The sequence below is a fragment of the Globicephala melas genome, chromosome 15, assembly GCF_963455315.2.
Source record: "Globicephala melas chromosome 15, mGloMel1.2, whole genome shotgun sequence".
NCBI lineage: Eukaryota > Metazoa > Chordata > Mammalia > Artiodactyla > Delphinidae > Globicephala > Globicephala melas.
In genome coordinates this window covers 17,344,113-17,363,695 of record NC_083328.1, presented here as the reverse complement: position 1 = coordinate 17,363,695, position 19,583 = coordinate 17,344,113, and the positions used below count along the sequence as shown (strand labels likewise).

The window sequence follows — 19,583 nt, the reverse complement described above, 5'->3', positions numbered from 1 at the left end:
AGGGCCGTAGCTGCTGAGGGCCGTAGCTCCCTGCTACAGGCAGGGAGACTGAGGCCCAGGGAGGCCGGGACGGCGACAGGGACTGTCCCCGGATAGGGACACAGCACAGTGCTCAACTCCCCCCACCCCCATCTCTCTCTTTATCTTCTGGAGTCTTTGTCTCTTTCTCTCTTGCTGTCTGTCTTGTCTCTGTGTCTGTCTGTTGATATGCTCCCCCACCACCCCTTGTCCCCCATCCCATCCATGACTCTCCCTCCTCTTCTCTCTCGTAGAAATGGGTGGGCACCCCCTTCACTGCTTCCAGCCTGGAACTGAGATCCTGGAGCCCAGGGGTGCCCTTGTCCCTGGAGATGCACAGCCAGTGCCTACCGCAGACTGCAGCCAAGGGGCTGGTGCCCACAGAGCTGCCAGAGCCCCCAGACCTGGTGGAAGCCGACGGGGTGCTTGAGCCGGGCTCCTGGGGCCCAGCCCACTCCACCGCCGGCAGCTTGGGCAGCTCAGCTCACAGCCAGGAGAGGGACCGGCCGTACGGCCTGGTATCCATCGACACGGTGACCGTGGTGGACGCAGAGGGGCTGTGCACCTGGCCTTGCACCTGCGGGGATGACGGCTACCCAGCCCTGAACCTGGACACCAGCCTGGAGCCTGGCCCGGGCACGGAGGACTCGCTTCCGGGCACGGGGGCCACAGTCCTATCCTGTGGCTGCGTCTCAGCCAGTGGCCCTGCCGGGCCGGGGGACCCCCTGGGCAGCCTGCTTGGCAGGATAAAGCTGCACCTCAAGGATGAGGAGGGTTGGGCCCCCGGGCCGCCCTGGGATGGCGGGTCGCCCCGAGGGGTGTCGGACAGCGAGGCAGGTTCACCCCCAGCTGGCCTGGACATGGACACGTTTGACAGCGGCTTTGTGGACTCTGACTGCGGCAGCCCCGTGGAGCATGACTTCAGTAGCCCCAGGGACGAAGGGCCCCCCAGGAGCTACCTCCGCCAGTGGGTGGTCATGGCCCCTCCACCTGCAGGGCCTGGGCCCCAGGCCAGCTAGTGAGGCCGACTGGCCGTCCAGAGCTGGCCATGCCACTGAGCCACGAGCCACGGACAGGGTCACCTGGGCTGAGGTGTAACGAGGCCTGCAGCCCTTGGTCTCCCGGCTGGGACCCCTGAGCCTCGTGTTTACAGTGCACATCTGGGGCTCAGGTGCCCACTGGCGTGGCTGCGCGTGTGAGTAGCCTGCGTGCCTGTGGACACAGAGCTCGGCCGTGGTTCTGCCGTATTCCCAAGGCCACTCGTGTGTCTGTGCCGACGTGAGCTTCCTGCGTGCGCGAGTGTGAGCCGCACATGTGTCTGTGGGCACGTGATGACAGCCTCCCTCCCTCCGAGGCACGTGGGTGACCCCCAGGTCACGTGCCGAGACCAGGGCACTGCCTGGGACAGACACCAAGCCCAGCCCCCCAGGTCCTGCCTGCAGAGCCACACAAAGTCCAGACTGTTCCTTATCGCCTTTCAGGGGGAGGGGAAGGGGACCAAGCGAGCCCACAGTGACCCTGGGGGTGGGAAGATTTTGGGGGGAGCCAGTGGACCTGGGTCTGAATCCTGACTCTGACACCTCCTGGCTGTGCCACCTTGGGTGAGTCACTCCCCCTCTCTGGGCTGGAGTTTCCTGTCTTAATAATGGGGGCGGCCTGACCTACCCTGGGGAGAAATTGGAGAGGTCGCCCATGTACAGGGTGCAGCCCAGACTCTCAAAAAACGTCAGCTTCCTTCCTTCTGCGGCCAGGACCAAGGCTTGTGCTGGAGGTGGGTGGGAGTGAGAAACCAGACACAGCCCAGGTACCTGCGGAGGGGCACTTGGGGGATTCCAGGTTTAAAATCAGCTTAGTTTCTTAGAATCAGCCCCTCACCAACCAAGATTTCTTTTTCTGCCTCCTGCTGCCCGTTTTGTTGTTCCCTTTATGCACCCCAGAAATATTTATTGAGCACATTTTCTGAGTACATGCAGGTGCTGGGATACAGCGAGAGGACGCTCCCCTTGGCACTCACACTGGGGAGGGCCGCAGGCCGGACTCGGCAGCAATGACACGGTGGTCCTGATCCCCTGGCATCTTCCTTGCTTGTCCCAGGGAATTGGAGGAAGTCAAGTTCTTTTTGATGATTTGTCGGAGAAACTGCTGAAATGTGAATTTAAGATGCTGAGAAAATACTTCTTTGTGACGTTTTGAAGGCACCTTATTGAACGTCAGCTCTGGACAGGAGCTCGATATTGGTGCTGCGTATTGCATACAACTCATACTTAAAAAAAAAAAGAAAGAAAGAAAGAAAGAAAAGAGATCATTTTCCTCCTAAGGGCGCTCACCTTCAGAGGCTGCTTTTTCGAGGCCGGGAAGCAGGGTTAAAGGAGCAGAGTCTGATTCAGCCGCGGGCTCTCAGAGCCCTGAGGGGAATCCCTACCCTGGCCTGGACCTGCCTGGCCTGTGGTCCTCCCCAAAGGCCAGGCTGCATGCCAGGTGATGCCTGAAGCCCTGGCTTGTCTCTGCTTTTGGACGAGGGCTCAGCTGTCGACCCTGCTGATGGTTTCTCTGTGACTCTTCTGTAAAAGGGGATGTTGGAAGAAGTCACTGAGAGAACACAGGATTCTTCAGTTCTGAAAGTTCTAGAACATTGGTGGTCTTGATAGTGGGACTGTTAACCTGGGATCAAGGCGTGAGGCTCGGATGGGAGCTCAAGTGTGAAACCAAAGCTCCTGCAGGTGTGAGCAGCCCTCACCATCCCCCACCGTCACCCTGGAGACGCTTGGGTCAAGGTGTGCTGTGGTTTTCACGCCCTCAAGGAGGCCACAGGTTCCAGGCACCCCGTGAGCCCCAGGCTCCCCGTGGAAGCAGCTCAGCTCTCTCTCCAGCACACACAGCTCTGGGCCAGGGAGTAGGGGGAGGGGACACCTGGGATACTGGCTGATGCCAGGCCGGGGGTCAGGGGGATGGGGCTCTGGCCTGGGCCAGACGTGGCTCCTCACCAGCTCTGTCTTTGAAGGGGACCCAGCTCATAAATGTGGGTGCAGAACGGAGACAGGAACTGGCCCACTGGGAGGCCAGATTAGTAGGACGGGGTGGATGGATGATTTATGGACAAGTGGGTACATTGGTGGGTGGATGGATGGATAAAAGGATGGTGAAATGCTTGAAGGAAGAGCAGTTGGATAGATGGATGGAGATAAACAGTTGCTATAGACAAGGATGAAATATCAAACCTAAGCTCCATGAAGGCAACAACTTTGCCTCTTTTGTTCATGGCTTTACCCCCCGTCAGGCACCTAGTGGGCCCTCAATAAAGCCTGATTTGCAGTGTTTGCTTATTTCCATGGTGTGAACACTTTTACCACAGTCAATTTCAAGCTACCAACTTGATGGCTTTAAACATGGGGTTGGAAGAGATGTTTACAATCAACTCTCCTAGCTGGTATGAGGCAGACCCGGCACACCACGGGTTGGAGCCCAGACAGGCAGCAGGAAGGCCCTGGGGGGCTTCAGGGAGGAGGTGGTGTTTGTTGGGCTTTGAAAAATGAATAGGAGTTGTTAGGGACACCAGCTACTCAGGCAGAGGGAAGAGCTTGAGCGAAGGCCTGGAGGGGTGACTGAGCCCTGAACACATGGGGCTGGGGAAGGCAGTTCCCTGTCACCCAGAGTCCAGGCCAGAATTGCTAATGACCCTGTCTTCAGAGGCAGGAGGATGCCACATTCTGTTCCTGACCCAGCCCTTTTCCATCTGCAGGCTCCAAGGGGCAGGATATCCATCTGACAAATGCAGGTGCAGAAGGGGCCGCTGACTTGCCTGAGGTCACACACAATTAAATGTCAGAGTCAGAACTTGGACTCTGGGCTCCTGATCCCAAGTCCAGCTGTCCTCACCTTGCTCTGCTGGAAGGCACCTAGGTCAGGGGCGAAGAAACTCTCAGCAAACACCTGTGGGTGCCTGTGCTTCTGCCCTCACAGCATCGTTGGGGTAGCTGACTCCAGCTCTGGGAGTGACCCAGGCCTGGCCAAGAGAGTATTCTATCCTCCCGGCCTCAGGGCCAGTTCAGGCTCAGACATGTGACCAAGCTGGTCTGCATGCTTTTCCTGCTGGGACTGCTCAGTTGCAGGGCTAGACTGAGCCTGGAGCTGCTGGGTGGTGGGACTGGGGAGGGGGGGGCACCAGGAAGAAACAACTCACCTAATATGAGGCCAACACACTGGAAAGCAGAGCTGGGAAGTGGGCGTATACTCCTGGTAATATCCTCTTAAGCTCCTGGGTCCAGCCATGCCTGAAACTACATTCCCCCTGGACTTTTGAGGTACCCGAGTATGGAAGTCATACTGTTCACCAAGTGTCTCCAGCTCTCGGCCTTCCGCCCCGTCTTGTGGTCAGATGGTACCACATGACCAGGATTGGCCAATGAGTGGTGAGCAGAAGTGGTAAGTCTCACCTCTGGACCAGAGCATGGAACTGACCGTCGTGATGCCCTTCAGAGTGCTCCTCTGTGCCACGGTGACCAGTGATGTGTGAGATGGTGGCTTCTCCCTCAGCCCGGGGCCTCGAGTGGGGAGATGTGGGGCAGAACTTCTAGTTCACCTGTGATGGACACGTATTGTGAGCAAGAAAGAAATCTTTTATTCTAATCTGCTAAGATTTGGGGGCTGATTGTTTCCACGGCATAACCCAGCCTATCCTGACTGAATCAATGAGCTGTAAGTTTCCTTTTTTTGCTTCAGCATGTTTGAGATGGGTTTGTCACTTGTAGTAGACAGTATTCTCATCTCATCCCTGCAGTGAGGACTGTCCTCCCATCCCAAGGAAGGAGCACATTCAAAGGGACCTGAGGACCAGGATCCATCATGTATCATGAATGACCTTGGGCAAGTCGCTCGCTGTCTCTGAACCTCAGTTTCCTCTTTTGTAATGTGGGGCAGGAGTCAGCCTCTCGGCTGACTCTGGGGATGAAAAGGGAGGATGAGAACAGGGACATTAACTGTGTATGTGCTTCTCTGCCATCACCTTCAGCTGGCCTCTGGGTCAGATGAGGAAAGTGCTGTGGTCCCAGCCCTTCTCCAGTCTCCTTCCCAGAGAAATACCCTGAAGCTGACATTGCCCTGTGCTAGGATTTCAAGAACCCAAGAACTCTAGCTTCCAGACATTTCCCCATCAGTTACTGCAAAGTCTCAGCGTCGGATGCTCTCTGGGTGTCCCGGACCATCTACTTTGGGAAGAAGGGAGAGGGTGCAAATTGGACCCAGCCCTTCATTTTACTGCTGGGGAAACAGAGGCCCAGAGGGGCAGTGACTCGCCCAGTCACCCGGAGTCCTGCTCTCCACTCTGCATCCTCGGCTCCTTTTTGGCCCCTTGTTGGAGGGAGAGCCTCTTCCCCCCTCCTCCCACCCATCTGGGGACTCGGTTTGCCTGGGCCGCTGCCGGCACTGCATGCAGGATAGCCCGTCACAGCCCACCCCAACTGTGGTCCCTCCAGATGCACCATCAAAACCCAGAACAGGGGACTTCCCTGGCGGTCCAGTGGTTAAGACTCCATGCTTCCACTGCAGTGGATGCGGGCTTGATCCCTGGTCAGGGAACTAAGATCTCATATGCCGCACTGCACGGCTGAAAAAAAACAAAAACAAAACCCAGAATGGGCCTTCCGTGGGTGATGGCAGAGTGAGCGCGTGTACTTCCCCTCCGGGGAGATCATGACACCAAGAACAAAGGAGAAAGGCGTATAAACTCTCCACAATGAAGGGGATGGGACAGGGGGTCACCTGCAGTCAAGAATCATCAACACATGAATGGAAGACAAGCAGAGTCAAGTCTTCGCTCAAATGTCGCCTTCGCGGTGGGACCGACCCTAGTCTCCTTACTCAAAACTGCAGCACCCCACAGACCTAGTTTTATTATTTTCCATAACATTTTTTAATCTATTTTATTTATTTATTTATTTTTGCGGTACGCGGGCCTCTCACTGTTGTGGCCTCTCCCGTTGCGGAGCACAGGCTCCGGACGTGCAGGCTCAGAGGCCATGGCTCACGGGCCCAGCCGCTCCGCGGCATGTGAGATCTTCCCGGACCGGGGCACGAACCCGTGTCCCCTGCATCGGCAGGCGGACTCTCAACCACTGCGCCACCAGGGAAGCCCCTTCCATAACATTTATTGTGCTTTTAACATATGTCTTTTACTTGCTTATCATATTTACTGTCTGTCCCATTAGCACAGGGATTTTGTCTGTTTTATCCACTACTCGGTCTCAGAGCCTAGCATAGTGCCTGGCACATAGCAGGTGCTCAACAAATACTGAATGAATGAATGAATCAGTCAAAGGCAGAGTTGTGACTGACAAAGAAGTGGGCAGAGGGGAGGGAGGGGACTGAAACCAGGAGGGACCCACTTGCCCTTGGACTTGGAAATGGCCCAGAATGGGACATGAAAGTGAAAATAGGGGCCTCCTTGAAGTCTGTGAATGGAGCAAGAGACACCCCCCTCCCCCCCACCCTGCTGCTCACACTGTGGGGCAGCTGGGGATCTTCCTTCATCTATAGTGGCAACAGGCGTGAGGGGTTTCCTCCTAAAAAGTGATGTTCCCAGAAAAGAAATTTTGCATTCTGCCATTTTGTGGGTCTCTCAGCATCATGCTGGCTGCCCATCCCAAAGCAAACCCCATCCCTAGAAAGAACTGTCAAGGGGGAGGGCTTTGAGGCTGGACGGCCTGAGTTGGGAAGCCAGCAGATCCACTTACTAGCTTCCAACCTGCAGAAATTATTTTACTTCCTGTGCCTTGGTTTCCTCATACATGAAATGGGTATATTAATTGGACATACTTAGGGCTGTTGTGAGACCAAGAGTTAATATGTGTGAAGTGTGGAGAGCAGCGTGGCACATTGCAAGTGCTCTGAAAATGTTGTCACTTTATCATCATCTTTGTGGCCAAGTCCCCCCCACCCCAGCAAGCTTTTGTTGATCTCAACCTTAAACGTGGATAGACAGCGAGTTACAGACATCTGGAGACCCAGATGAACCAGCAGGAAACGGAGATGTTGGGCTGCTGCTGCCACCTGCTGGTGACCACTGGAACTTGGCTGAGGAGCCGGCTGAAGGCGGTGCCCTCCCCGCGCTGCGGTCCAGGGGCTCCACTAGCATCTGCCTGCGCTGTCAGGTGGCTTCACAACTGTCACAGAAACTCCATGCGGTGGGAATGTGGCGATGAGGACACAAGGTGAACGGGTAGGTTCTTTTTTGTAAATTGAAGTATAGCTGGTTTACAATATTGTGTTAGTTTCAAGTGTATAGCCTAGTGATTCGTTTTTGGGGTTTCTGCGTGTCTTTTTTTTTTCTTTCCATATTCCATATAGGTCATTACAAGATATTGAGTATAATTCCCTATGCTACACAGTAAATCCTTGCTGCTTACCTGTCTTATGTATAGTTGTTTGTATCTGTTAATCCTAACCTCCCAATTTGTCCCTCCCCCTCTCCTTCTCCCCTTTGGTAACCAGTATGTTCTTTTTAATTAATTAATTAATAATTATTTTTAGTAGGTTCTTTTTAAAATTCAACAAGGGCTGAATTCTACTCCTTGGGTGGGTGGACCCGCATTGGGCAGTGGGCAGTGTGGGCAGTGAGACCACACTAAGCAGGGAGATCACATGTGTGTGTGCACACACACATGTACATGTACACACATACTTCACACACACAACACATATATGCACATGCACATCTGGAAAGTTCCCGGCATAAGTGGGTCAAGGGCCCAAGGGAAGGATGGGTGGTCAGATAGTCAGAGGACAGAGCTCACTCAGCCCAGGGTCCTGGGTGGCCTTGGGCGAAAGGAGGCTGCGAGGGAAGGGAGGGGACGTGGGAGGAGGCTGGCAGCAGCAGCAGACTGAACGAGATCTGATTGAGCTCCAGGAGGAAGGGAGGCGGATCCTGAGAAGGCAGCCAGGAGGATGCTCAGTGGGGGAAACCAGGAAGCAATTTCAGTGAAGAGGGAATAAAATCAGGACCTCAGTGCCAGGACTCCCACCATAGAGATTACGTAGCGTGTAGCTCTCTACGTGCGGATACAGATGTGCCAGGGACACTGCAGGGTGAACAGCCGGAGCGGTGTCACTATGTAAAGTGTCATCACAGGGGAGCGTAAAAGGTATGTAAATGAAGAGAAAAGGCCTGCAGGAGAAAGCAGCCTGGAGGCTTAAATCATATCTGTAATGTTTTAAGTGTTTAAAGAGAATGGATTGACTCATGGTTTATGTAAGTAAAAAGGAGTAATGAAACCGAGCAGGACCCTGTGGGGCTCCTGGGCACGGAAGCTTTTCTATCCCCTGCTTTCTTTTTCTTTTTTCTTTATTTTTTTGGCTGCGCCCCGCGGCATGTGGGATCTTAGTTCCCCGACCACGGATTGAACACGCACCCCCTGCAGGGGAAGGACGGAGTCTTAACCACTGGACCACCAGGGAAGTCCCCTGTCCCCCGTTTCTTGTAGGGAACAGACTCCAGCCTCCATGACCTTCCCTGAGTTCCAAAGGGCAGATTGGAACAGTCACTAATCCGGGAAGGAAAGGGATGCAAAGACAAGGGAGGGGCAGCCACGAAACAATAGTGCAGCCTGGGGGCAGGGTCCTGGTTCCACCTCAGGGGATACACATATCAGTGTCTTTAAGCTATTTATTATAGAATTAAAACCCAACAAATGGAAGATGTCAGCATTTTTCATACCAGAGAAGCTCATCAACAAGATTACCTGAGACCAGATCAGAGGAGTGCAAGCCCTGCACACACCCTAATCTTAACAGCAACCCCACCCTTGAAACATTGATAAAACTCATCAAATCCTCCCGGGTTGGGACATGATACAGTTTTTCAGGGCAGGAGCCTGCTGTGTCCCCCTTTGCCTGGCAAAGCAATAAAGCTATTCTTTTCTGCTTCCCCCAAATCTCTGTTTCCGAGATTCAATTTGGCGCCTGTGCACAGAGGCTGAGATTTCAGCATCAAGAGCTGACCCCCACATCCCTATGTCCCATCTCCCATACACATGCCCAAACTGCCCCTCAACTGGGGGAACAAGAAAGGAAACAGATTGGCTGAGCTGGGCTTGCCCTTGGCGCTCTTCAACTCCTCTGGCCCTCCTGTGAGGGGGATATTCCATCCCCATTTCTCAGATGAGAAAACCAAGGCCCTGAGACCCGAACATCAAGAATGGATCCCAGGGCTTCCCTGGTGGCGCAGTGGCTGAGGGTCTGCCTGCCGCCTGTCGAAGCAGGGGACGCGGGTTCGTGCCCCGGTCTGGGAGGATCCCACGTGTCACGGGGCGGCTGGGCCCGTGAGCCATGGCCGTTGAGCCTGCGCTACGCAATGGGAGAGGCCACAACAGTGAGAGGCCCACATAGCGGAAAAAAAAAAAAAAAAAAGAATGGATCCTCAAAACAGAGTCCTACTACAAAGCATAGGGAACCCTAGCCAATTTCCTGGGATAAACTTTAACGGAAAAAATATAAGAAAAAGAATGTCTCTATGTGTGTAACTGAGACACTTTGCTGTACAGCAGAGATCGGCACAGCACTGTCAATCAGCTATCCTTCAATTAAAAAACCAACCTTACCTTGCTCCTGCCACACAACGCACTCCCACACAATCGGCACGTGTTTACAAAGCAGATCACATCCACTATTCTACCTGATCTCAGAACATCCCCCCAGATGCTAGTTTTCCACACTTGAGTAAAAATGATGCTAAGACTTGGCCAGGTCTTGGCTGTGCTAGGGGGGTTCACCCTCAAGACCCTAGACCTCATGCCCCGCTCCCCTGCCCACCGCCCCGTCACTCTGGAGTCTGGCCCGGGGACCAGGCGCCTGGCAGAGGGAGGATGGAAACACAGGGCCGCTAGCTGGGCCAGGTCAGGAGCTGCAGGCTGTGAGAGAGACGAGCTGCAATGGGCCTGAGACCGGGCCTGGGGGTGCAGCGGCGGTGACTAGGGGGGCAGGTCCCGTACGTGTGACCGTCACAGGCAGTGTTACCAGGTTTCTCATCTTTCAAGAGAAGACAGAGATCTGGATTTTTAAAAAATGGGAAATCTCCAATTTTAAAAAAACGTTGGAAACTAAAAAAACAACAGAAAAAGAAGTGTGCGTTAAAGAGAACAGCCACGGGCCAAATCCATGCCCCAGGCCTGAGACCTCTGCGGCCTGCTGGCATTGTGGGCCACGACTGGCCGGCAGGCCTGCCCTGGATTGGGTGCTGCCGGACGCCTGTCTAGGGACAGGCACGGGCCCAGCTGAGCGGGAGGACGGGCTTCCAAGGCAGCCGCAGGCGGTCAGGCTGTGCCCAGCACCCCGACTCTTCGGTTTTACAGGCAACATCTTATTCCCGGCTGTTCCGAGGTTGAAAAACAAGGAGCCCCCAGGGGATCAAAGATTCTTTAGATAACACACACAACAAATTGCATTTTACTTCGCTTTAATTAAAAAATATATAAATACATGCCAGGGGATTTTTTTTTCTTAATAACAGGTTGAAAGAACAAAACAAACCCCAAACCTGCCGGGACTCCCCGTTCCTAGGTGGCAGGAGGCCTGCAGGTGGGTCCCAGGCTCAGCCCCAGCCCAGGGGTCAGGGGTGCTGCCTGGAGAGGAGCAAGTCTATGCCGGGCCCTCGGCAGTGGGGCACCCAGCCCTGCTCTGTGACACGGCCCCAAGAGGCCCTGCCCCTCAGGCCACAAGGGCTTTCCAGGGAGCAGGGAGAGTCCTCCGCGGCGGGGTGGCTGGAATCTGGAACGCGAGGTCTGCGTGGATGGGGCAGACCCCCACGGCCCCCAGCTCCTGACCCCTCACTGGCCAGTGGATGTCCGTACAGAAGGCTCGGGGCCTGGGCAGCCTCGCCTCGGAAGCCCTTGGAGGACGCTCCCCACAACCCAGGTTCCAGAGAGATCGGGAACACGAGGAGGAGAGCAGGCGGGACCAGTGTCTCCAGCTCTCCCCCAGGCCCCGGGCTGACGAAGCACAGTCCTCGGGGCAGCCCCGGAAGGGCCTGGGAGCAGGCGGGCGGGCAGCCTTCCTTCCAGAGTTCCAGGCCAGGAACTACAGGCGGGGCCGCAGGCTGGGCACACAGTGTCCCCGTGCAGCGGGCGGGACGCAGGGCCCCCCCGTGCCCTGACCTCCCCAGGCTGCACCGCACACGTGGGACCCCCAGGAGAGAACATCCTCTCCTCAGGGCCGGCGCTGGGACAGGAGGCTCAGAAGTGGACCCACTTGTTCCAGTTGGCCTCGTGGGGGAAGGCGCGGCCCAGGCGGAGCGTGCAGTCCAGCGTGGGCTCGTAGAAGACCATGGGGCTCCCGCCCGGGCTGGGGGGCGTCTCTGCCTCTCCGCCCGCCGGCTTAGAGAAGAGCGAGACGGCCGGGAGCTTTCTCAGCTGGCGCTTCTGAACGCAGCCGAGGGATTCCAGGCCCTGCAGATGACACAGACAGACCGGTTCACAGGGGCATTCGAGGACCACGTCCTCTGTGCCCGGAGCTGCTCCCAGAACAAACATCTGAACCTGGTCTTGAGAGACGAGTAGGGATTGACCAGGGGGGTTTAGGCAAAAACCCAGGGCAAGAGAGAGAAGCGCGTGACCAGCATCTGTACAGCGGCCCTGTGTTGAGCAGGGGTTGCAGGCCAGCTTCCAGATGGGGTTCTGTTTGGCCCAGACCTGCTGTAAAGTGCGGGGAATTTCACGCTGAACTTCCCGTTTCCACTTCTGTGGAAAAGCTGGAGGCCCAGGGCACACAGGGCCGGAGCGCACGGCGGCCATCAGGCTGGGCGGCCATCAGGCTGAGCGGCCCTCAGGAGGCCGCGAGCACGTCTCCAGCTCTCCTGCCACCCACGGGGGCTTGTCACTCACTACTCACCTGTCCCTGTGGGCCTGTGAGCCTGAGCCCTGGTCTAGAGAAAGGGTCAGAGGCAAGACCCCGGGAACGCCAACATGTAGGCCTGGGCAGCAGCTCGGGGCTGGGAAAGGGTGCTGTGAGGGACGGCCTGGGGACAGGAACCCAGGGCAGGGGTGGGGGATGTGGGAGGCTGGGCGCCAGCAGCGCTAAAGGGCACAGAGGCCAGAGGCAGGAGGACAGAAGCGGGCGTGGGGCTCGGCTAGCGCCGCGGCCTCAGAGGGCAGTGGGGCTGACGGGGCGTGGGGAGTAAGCAGTGCGGGGGACACCTGGGGCCCGAGGCTCTTCTGAGGAGCCTGGCTGTCTGCCAGGAGGCCAGTGCACCCCCGCGGGCCAAGCCTGTACGTGGCAGCCACACCGTCGAGCTCAGCCAATGCGCCCACCAACCCTGGCCCTCTGAGACTCAAGCCCAGACCCAGGAAGAGGGAGCTGCAGTGGGGGACGGGGACCCAGTCACACCTGGAGCAGCTCGAGCACGGCGAGGGGCTGCAGGACGCCCTCGTAGTGCTGCAGCAGGCAGCTCTCGGGCACGCCGGGCCTGGTCATGATGTGGTGCAGCATGCCCTCCATCATGCCCTTGATCACAGGCGTGTTCAGGCGGCCGTCCACGATGCGCCACGGGCGCCCGATGAAGCGGATGCGCTCACAGTCCCTGCGGGGTGGGCACACGGGTGTCAGGCTCGCACGGTCCCAGCTCCGGGGATGGGACACCAAGGCTCAGCGAGGTCCGGCGCCTGGCCTGGGGCTCAGGGCTGGGGCCCGTCTCCCTCTTGCTCTTCCACCTCCCCCTCCCCCATCTGGACAGACGGGGTCCCAGCCCCACTGCCCACGAGCGCCGGACCCACATCACCACACACTGGCGGGGGCAGGGGGATGGGGGCGGGGGAAGTGCTAGGACCTCTGGATTTACCAGCTCCATCTGGGACCCGGGCCACTGGCTGCCTCGCCTTTTGACCAAGTTCTCAGGTCTGTACTCAAAAGTTCTACTTCTGTGCTGTATAAGGGGGTTCCAGACACACTTTCCTTAGAAGGTTTCTGCTAAAAGCTTAACCAGTGACTGGTCTGACACACAGGGTCCCGACGTGAGACAAGCCCCAGGGTAGCTGGACACTTGGCTCTGACCGCGTGACTGGGCCCTGGCGGGGGGCGACATCTAAGCTGGGAGAGCACGGCCCCGCCAACCTGAGGGTGATGTACACACTGGGGCAGGCGCCCCCTCGCCAGAAAGGCTTTTGTGACACCCACTGCTCCCGACGTACCGGGCGCTCCAGCAGTCAGCACTGCTGGCCCTCATCCACCACGTGCAAGGAGCACCTGCCTGGCCCCCCAGGGAGCGGGACCAACAGTCCCTCCCATGTCCCGGACCCCTGTGCCACACAGATCTCTGTGAAAGACCTTCACGTAATAACTGATCTTGGACCCTGGGGACAACCCCCAAGGCCCTCACCGCTCCCCCCGGCCCAGGCCACCTGAGTCCGAAGCACACCCACCTTTCCCACGCTGCCTGGGAGAGGCCCCCGGCCGCAGAACCGTCCGCCAAACCTGTCAAGAGAGAAAGGGTGTGGGAGACTGAAGAAGGTGAGGCCCATCTCTCCCTCCCTCATTCATCCCGCAAGTCCTTCTGGGTCTGGGGATAAAGCAGTGAACAAAGCAACAGCAATCCCGCTCCTCAGAGCCTTCACCTCGGGGCGGCGGGGCGTGGCGGGCAAAGCCTGCGTGCCCAGGACGACACGGGACAGGTGGCAGGGTGCAAGTGTGCAGCCGTGCTCAGGGCACGAGGACGCCCCGCCCCGGGGAGCGGCGAGCGCCGAAAGCCCTGACTGCAGAGCTGGGGGTGTGAAACCCTTGGGCAAAGACATCCCAGAGGATTATAGCATGGGAGAGGAAAACGGGGCACCTGCCAGGCCCCTGGGGAGGCCAGAGCCCTCCCCTTTCTGCTTCCTGACAGGGATGCTTCAGGAAACACCTCTTTCCAGAACCAAGAGCGCCCTGTCCTCATGATTCACAGGTCGTTTAGGAGCATCTGAGGCCTCTGCCCTCTAGTGGAGATTACGAGTGTCAATAGGCAAGAGCTTCCCCCTCGAAGCTGAGGCCGTGAAAAGCTGATGTAAAGGCCCCTTCTGTGGCTGCAGCAGGTTCCTGGCCCATCGGGCCCCGTGATAGAGAATGGGCGGGTGGGGGAAGGTGGTGTGGGGGACAGGGTTTGGTACCTCTGGGGTCTTCAGGGCCCTCCGGAAGCTGGGCCTGACAGCTCAGCTGCTCTCGGCCTGGGGAGCTGGGTACCCCGACACCCTCTTGGTCCTCCGGCCTGCCTTCCGATGCTCTGGGGGAAGGCTCCCTCACGCCTGTGTCCTCAGGAGCTGTGGGCAGGGCGGGCACCTGGGTTTCTGGTTCTTCTGCTCTGGGCCCCAGGCTGGGGGCCAAACGCACGTCCTGGAGTGTGGGCCTCTTTGTGGGGGGCTCCGGGGCACTCTCGGGGTCGGCGCCCCCGCCCTGGCTGTCCACATCTGCACCGGCCCAGCTGGCACGCCTCTTGGCGCTCCGGGGGCCCTGAGAAGGTGATGCCTGCCTCTCAGAGGGGCTGTCCTCGCTGGAAGGCCCCTCGGGGGGTCTGGCCTGGGGATCTTCTCTTTGAGGGTCAGCGCCCTCCTCTTTGTCTTTTAGCCGCACCGAGTGCAGGAGCCAGGGCTCGGCAGAGGCCATGGACACCAGGCGAGCGGTGTTGCCGCCGACTTCCAGCACCTGCTGCTGCTCTAAGAGGTCCTAGGAAAAGCAGGAGACACACGGCGTCTGTAGGGATCCCCAGGGTCATCGGGGTCCCCTTCCCCTGCCTGAGGTGTTTAAGCGTTCTGAGCAGCGGCCAGCCCAGCTCCTTCAGGACAGGTGGCTCCGCCTGCGCCCTCAAAGCTGATGTGACCTTCCAAGTCTCCTTCTGCCTGGCCAGCTCCTCCTAGACTTAACACCCCGAGGGTTACCAAGTTCTTCTGCAAAAGCCATAATTATTCCCAAGTGAAGGACAGTGACTCCTTCCCTCGTTCACCACGCCCTCTTCCCACGTCCTTGTTCTTATCTATGAGCTGCACCAACTCTGGGCAGCACACGGGGATTCACCAACATCTTTTTCTTTTTTATTAAAAAACCCACAAGTCAAGATTCAAGGAGTTTGCCCCTGTTCACAGCCTGGACGCAGGACTCACGCCCACATCACGCGGGTCTGGGGAGGGTTAGCTGCGCACGCGCCACTAGGGCCCCGTGCTGGACACCAGGGAACAGAGGGAGCTGCCGGCCCCTCGCCTCTCGGCAGCCAGTGGGATCCGCTGCCTGGGCTCCAGCACCGGGGCCTGGGGAAAATCCTCACCCTCCCTCCCAGGGCCCCAGAGGCACCATGAGTTTTAAGAACAATCCAACACCAAGTGAAAGGTACTCAACGGCCCTCTTGTATTTCCTGTATGGGTAAGAACTCCTTTGATAATGACAAGTATCGACTTCCACCCCCTCCCCGCTGCCCCAAGAACACACAGCAAGGCAGGCACCTCGCAACATCAGTAACACACAACATGGATGACAACTGACACGCGGGAGGGCAAGCCAGGTCCCGGGGCACTTGATCTAAAAGGTCCAACTCTTCTCACATTCTTCGGGTTCAAGGGTCACTGATGAAAATGGGTCCGGACAGGGAAAGCTGTAACCAAGCAGGACCCTACGGGGCCTTTGTGGGGCAGGCCTTTCCCCCACATCCTCTGCTTTAGCTCCTCTCTGAAGTACCCAGGTAACAGTATCTGGTGCACTTTCCTGAGTTGTTTTACAGAGGCGAACCACACACCCCACCCCCACCCCATCAAATGGAAGAAATTTAAATTTGCAGTCCCCAGACCTACTGGCACCTAAGGACTGACAATGTTAACTAACCCCTGGGGACACCCCCCTGTTCCCTCACCATCAGCCAATCAGAGAACTGTACACGAGCTGATCACGAACCCTGAGACCCCTCTCCCTCCCCTGGCCTTTAAAAGTGCTTTGCTAAAACCTTTCAGAGAGCTCGGGGCTTGCTGGGGCATGAGCCACCTGTCTCCTTGCAGGGCCCTGCAGTAAACCTTTCTCCCCTCCAAACTCCGACGTTTCGGCTTGTCGGGCCTCATTGCGCGTCAGGCACGTGGACTTGCGCTAACAAAGTGGTGAGTACTGTGGAGCAGGTGCAGGGTACCTGGAGACAGCAGAGAGCTGGGGAGGACAAGGCCCATGGCTTGGGGGGGGCTCCGGCCAGCTGTGCTGAAGAAGCAGGCCCCAGAGTGGCCAGACCTTCTAACGTTCAGGAGAAGCTGGCAATATTTCAGGCAAGATCTCCTGTCTTCAATGTTGACAACGAATCCAGCTTTTGAAAAAATTCCACTACGTGCCCCAAGCCAAGCCCACCCGCAGCGTGCGTCTGGCCCGTGAGTTGCTACTTCTGGTCTGGCTACCACAGGCTGCCTGAGAGCACTGCTCACCTGGACGTAGTCTGCGAAGGTCCGGGAGCGCTCCCCATCTGTCCTCGCCAAGGCGGAGAACCTTCGGCACAACTCCTCCCTGTCCACCCCGAAGCAGCCGGCCGCTGCGATGGCCCCCTGGACTTCCAGGGCGGCGGCCACGTCTCTGGGTTTGTACCCAGACAGCGCCAGCTGGTGGGCGAACTCTTCCAAGCTGCAGGTGTCCTCCTGCCTGTTTATCAGCCTGGTGAATGTGTCAGGGAGGCAGGAGGTTCCCACCATCAGCTCTTCCAGAGAAGTGACTGTGGAGACCAGGAGGACCAGAATCAGCCCTGAGAAGCCCCTCCCCCACCAGACCAGTGTACAGGCGATGCCGAGGCAGGTCATGCTCCCACACCGACTCACTGCTCCCCAGATGTCCAGGGGTTGCCTTCTGGGTGGACACGGTCGGGCCCCTGGCAGTCGGGCGCCTGATACATGCCGCCCTGGGCCCTTGACTGCAGCCCACGCGATCCCCAGAGCCAGTATGATTCTCTCGTTCAAGACTCACAGGGAAGGGCTCAAAGGCGGGGCTGGGGTCTGAGAGCCAGAACCCTAGAGCTCTGGAGGGAGCGGGGTGGCCCTCCACTCAGGCTGCCCGGGCCCCACCCTTCCTGATGCTCCCATGTCCACGGCTCGCAGACCCCGTGAGATACGCCGGGACCCCTCCATGAGTCCCGACTTTTGTTCACACCAGCCACGGCTGGTTTCTGGTGCTTCCTGTACAAGGTGTCTCTGCTCAGACCACAGCCTACAGGTCATCACATTTTTGCCTGGGCCAAGCTCCTGACACAGCACAGAATACTGACTGTGGTTGTGAAGGTAAACACCTCAACACGTGAAAATAAAGGCAAGTCAGACAGAGCAGGAAAGGGGTAGGAAAGGGGAAGAGAAGTGCAGGGACGAGGCCCTAATATTCTCGTTTTACGTGGAGGGGGGAGAGACTGCCAGAAATTAAGGGTGCAGGGAATGGAGGTTTAAGCAAGTCATTATCGTCTCAAAGGCAATCAACAGAAAGAACTCAGAAAAGTGTAAAAATTGGAAGTAAAGGAGATGAGATGATGAATATAAGCAGAATACTCGTCTTTCACAGCAAGAGGTCGAAAGACAACACTCAGGCAAAGAGACCATGGTGAGCGCTACCCACACAGTGGGCACAGCCCGGGCTCCCCGAGCGGGCCACTCAGGACTCGCGCCCTCTGCGCCGGCGGCTGCGGACAGCAGGGCTTTTCCTTTGCTTTCCGCTTTGGCTCAGTCAGTGGTGGCTGCCGCACGTGGCCTTGGGAGCCTGGCCGTGAGCCCCAGGTCTGGGCCGCGAGGCAGCTGGGGGGGCACTCACCAGCGGCTCCGAGCCCGGTGGGCTTCGGGGTGCAGCGCAGCCGGAGCTTGACCCGGCAGGAGTTCACCACGATGCTGTCGCTGGGGTTGAGGTTGCGGTTGCTGACGATGCCGGGGGCGCAGCAGCCCTTCATCAGCAGGTAGTTGGTGTGGGAGGCCTGGCGGGCTTTCACCTCGATGCTCCGGCGCTTGGCCCCTGAGCCTTCGTCCAGGTCTTCCTCTTCATCCTCGTCCTCTTCCAAGGCGCCGTCCTTTCCCAGGCTAGGAGCAGAAAACGGACCTGGACGACGGAGCCCAGCCAAGCCTTCTGCTGGTCTGGCCGCCCCCTCAGAGAGCGGCGCTCCGACCACAGACAAAGCCCTGGCATCCCGGCTGTGAGGTCAGGTCAGCACAGACTGCGCTCCAGATTCATCTCCCTCGTCCACCTTCCATACCCGCCCCCCACCCCACGTCCCTATACCTGTGTCTCTGCAAGGGCTGTCCCTTCGGCCTGGAAGCCCTTCCTAGTCTCTGTCCAAAAATGCCTGCTTTTCCATTAAGTCCCAATTCAGCTGTTACAGCCTCAAGGAACCTTTAACGACCCCCCTGCTCTGCCTACCCCACCCTCCGTGCCACACTGTTCTGGGTCCTTCTCTTTGGTGTGGCCCAGTCACCCCCTCCTCTGGCTCCCCCGGCGCCCAGAGGCACCAGCAGAAGGTGCTGCACTGGACACCGTACTGGAATCCCTGGTTCACAGATCCGTGAGGCCCCGACCCGGGAGCTCCCGGAAGGCACTGCCGATACCCACACAATGCCAAGCACAACGCAGAGAAACGCAGCACGTGTTTGCTGAGAATAAAAACCAGATGACGGAGGAAATAAAATTGCAGATGCCACAGCCTGAGAGGAAATGATGGTTCCCAAAGTCCCCGACGGTGCTCAGACCAGCAGCCCAGCGGCTGCCCTGGCTCTTACCTCTTAATGACCTCGTTCTCCACCATTGAACTGTCCACCACAACGATCTGCTCTGGGATCCTGACGTCCATGGAAACAAGGCCCAAAGAGAAAAGGGTCAGGACGGCCACACAGTGTCCTCCAGGGCCGTCCAAAGAAAATGCCACCAGGTCGCTCGTGGAGTCGTTATTATCCTGGTCTTTGAAGGAAAAATTATCAGGCTGGTCCAACTTGCCGGCAGCCCGGATTCTGTCGAAGAACTGGAATGATTCTGTGCAGATGGTACTCGGAAATCGCCACGTGAAAATCCTACGCGGAAAGAGAAGGGAAGGGCCTTTCTGAGGACAGGGTGCTGGAGGCCTTGGTGCGGACGGGCTGCTGGAGGCCTCGGTGCGGACGGGCTGCTGGAGGCCTCGGTGCGGACGGGCTGCTGGAGGCCTCGGTGCGGACGGGCTGCTGGAGGCCTTGGTGCGGATGGGCTGAGGGCACTTCAAACCTCGCCGTCAACACTAAACACACCGGCTTCTCCCTGGAAGCCCTGTTTTCCATCTCAGATGAAGATGCTGCACCTTTTCATCTAACCCAACACCCTAGGCCTCGCGGTACCAAATTGGGGAAGACGAATGTGCTTTCTGTAATCATCTTTACACAAGGCAAGCCCTGAACCCCTACAGAGGAGAAGGGACATGCGTGTGTTCGATCTCACAGTCTCCACTCGGAGCCTGCAGTCAAGCCCTTGCCTCTGTCCAGACCCTGTAACAACCTCTTGCTGACGTGCCGCAAACTGGGTCTAAAAAGTACATGATGGGGTTTCCCTGGTGGCGCAGTGGTTAAGAATCCGCCTGCCAATGCAGGGGACACGGGTTCGAGCCCTGGTCC

The 19,583-nt window shown here is 57.7% G+C and overlaps 2 protein-coding genes across 2 annotated transcripts in view; one reads left to right on the top strand and one right to left on the bottom strand.

The window, feature by feature from the left end:
* Positions 1 to 1,916, top strand: part of IL21R (interleukin 21 receptor) — a 32,419-nt gene extending 30,503 nt beyond the window's left edge. The window contains exon 9 of the mRNA XM_030871573.3: positions 273 to 1,916. Within this exon, the coding sequence (XP_030727433.2) occupies positions 273 to 1,037 (765 nt within the window). The 3' untranslated portion in view covers positions 1,038 to 1,916. The remainder of the gene's footprint in view (positions 1 to 272) is intronic.
* An 8,529-nt stretch (positions 1,917 to 10,445) lies between these two features.
* GTF3C1 (general transcription factor IIIC subunit 1) overlaps positions 10,446 to 19,583 on the bottom strand; it is a 72,600-nt gene continuing 63,462 nt past the window's right edge. The window contains exons 31-37 of the mRNA XM_030871574.2: positions 18,726 to 19,013; positions 17,773 to 18,032; positions 16,416 to 16,696; positions 14,139 to 14,691; positions 13,419 to 13,470; positions 12,388 to 12,580; positions 10,446 to 11,450 (exon numbers count right to left, since the gene is read on the bottom strand). Of these exons, the coding sequence (XP_030727434.2) occupies positions 11,238 to 11,450; positions 12,388 to 12,580; positions 13,419 to 13,470; positions 14,139 to 14,691; positions 16,416 to 16,696; positions 17,773 to 18,032; positions 18,726 to 19,013 (1,840 nt within the window). The 3' untranslated portion in view covers positions 10,446 to 11,237. The remainder of the gene's footprint in view (positions 11,451 to 12,387; positions 12,581 to 13,418; positions 13,471 to 14,138; positions 14,692 to 16,415; positions 16,697 to 17,772; positions 18,033 to 18,725; positions 19,014 to 19,583) is intronic.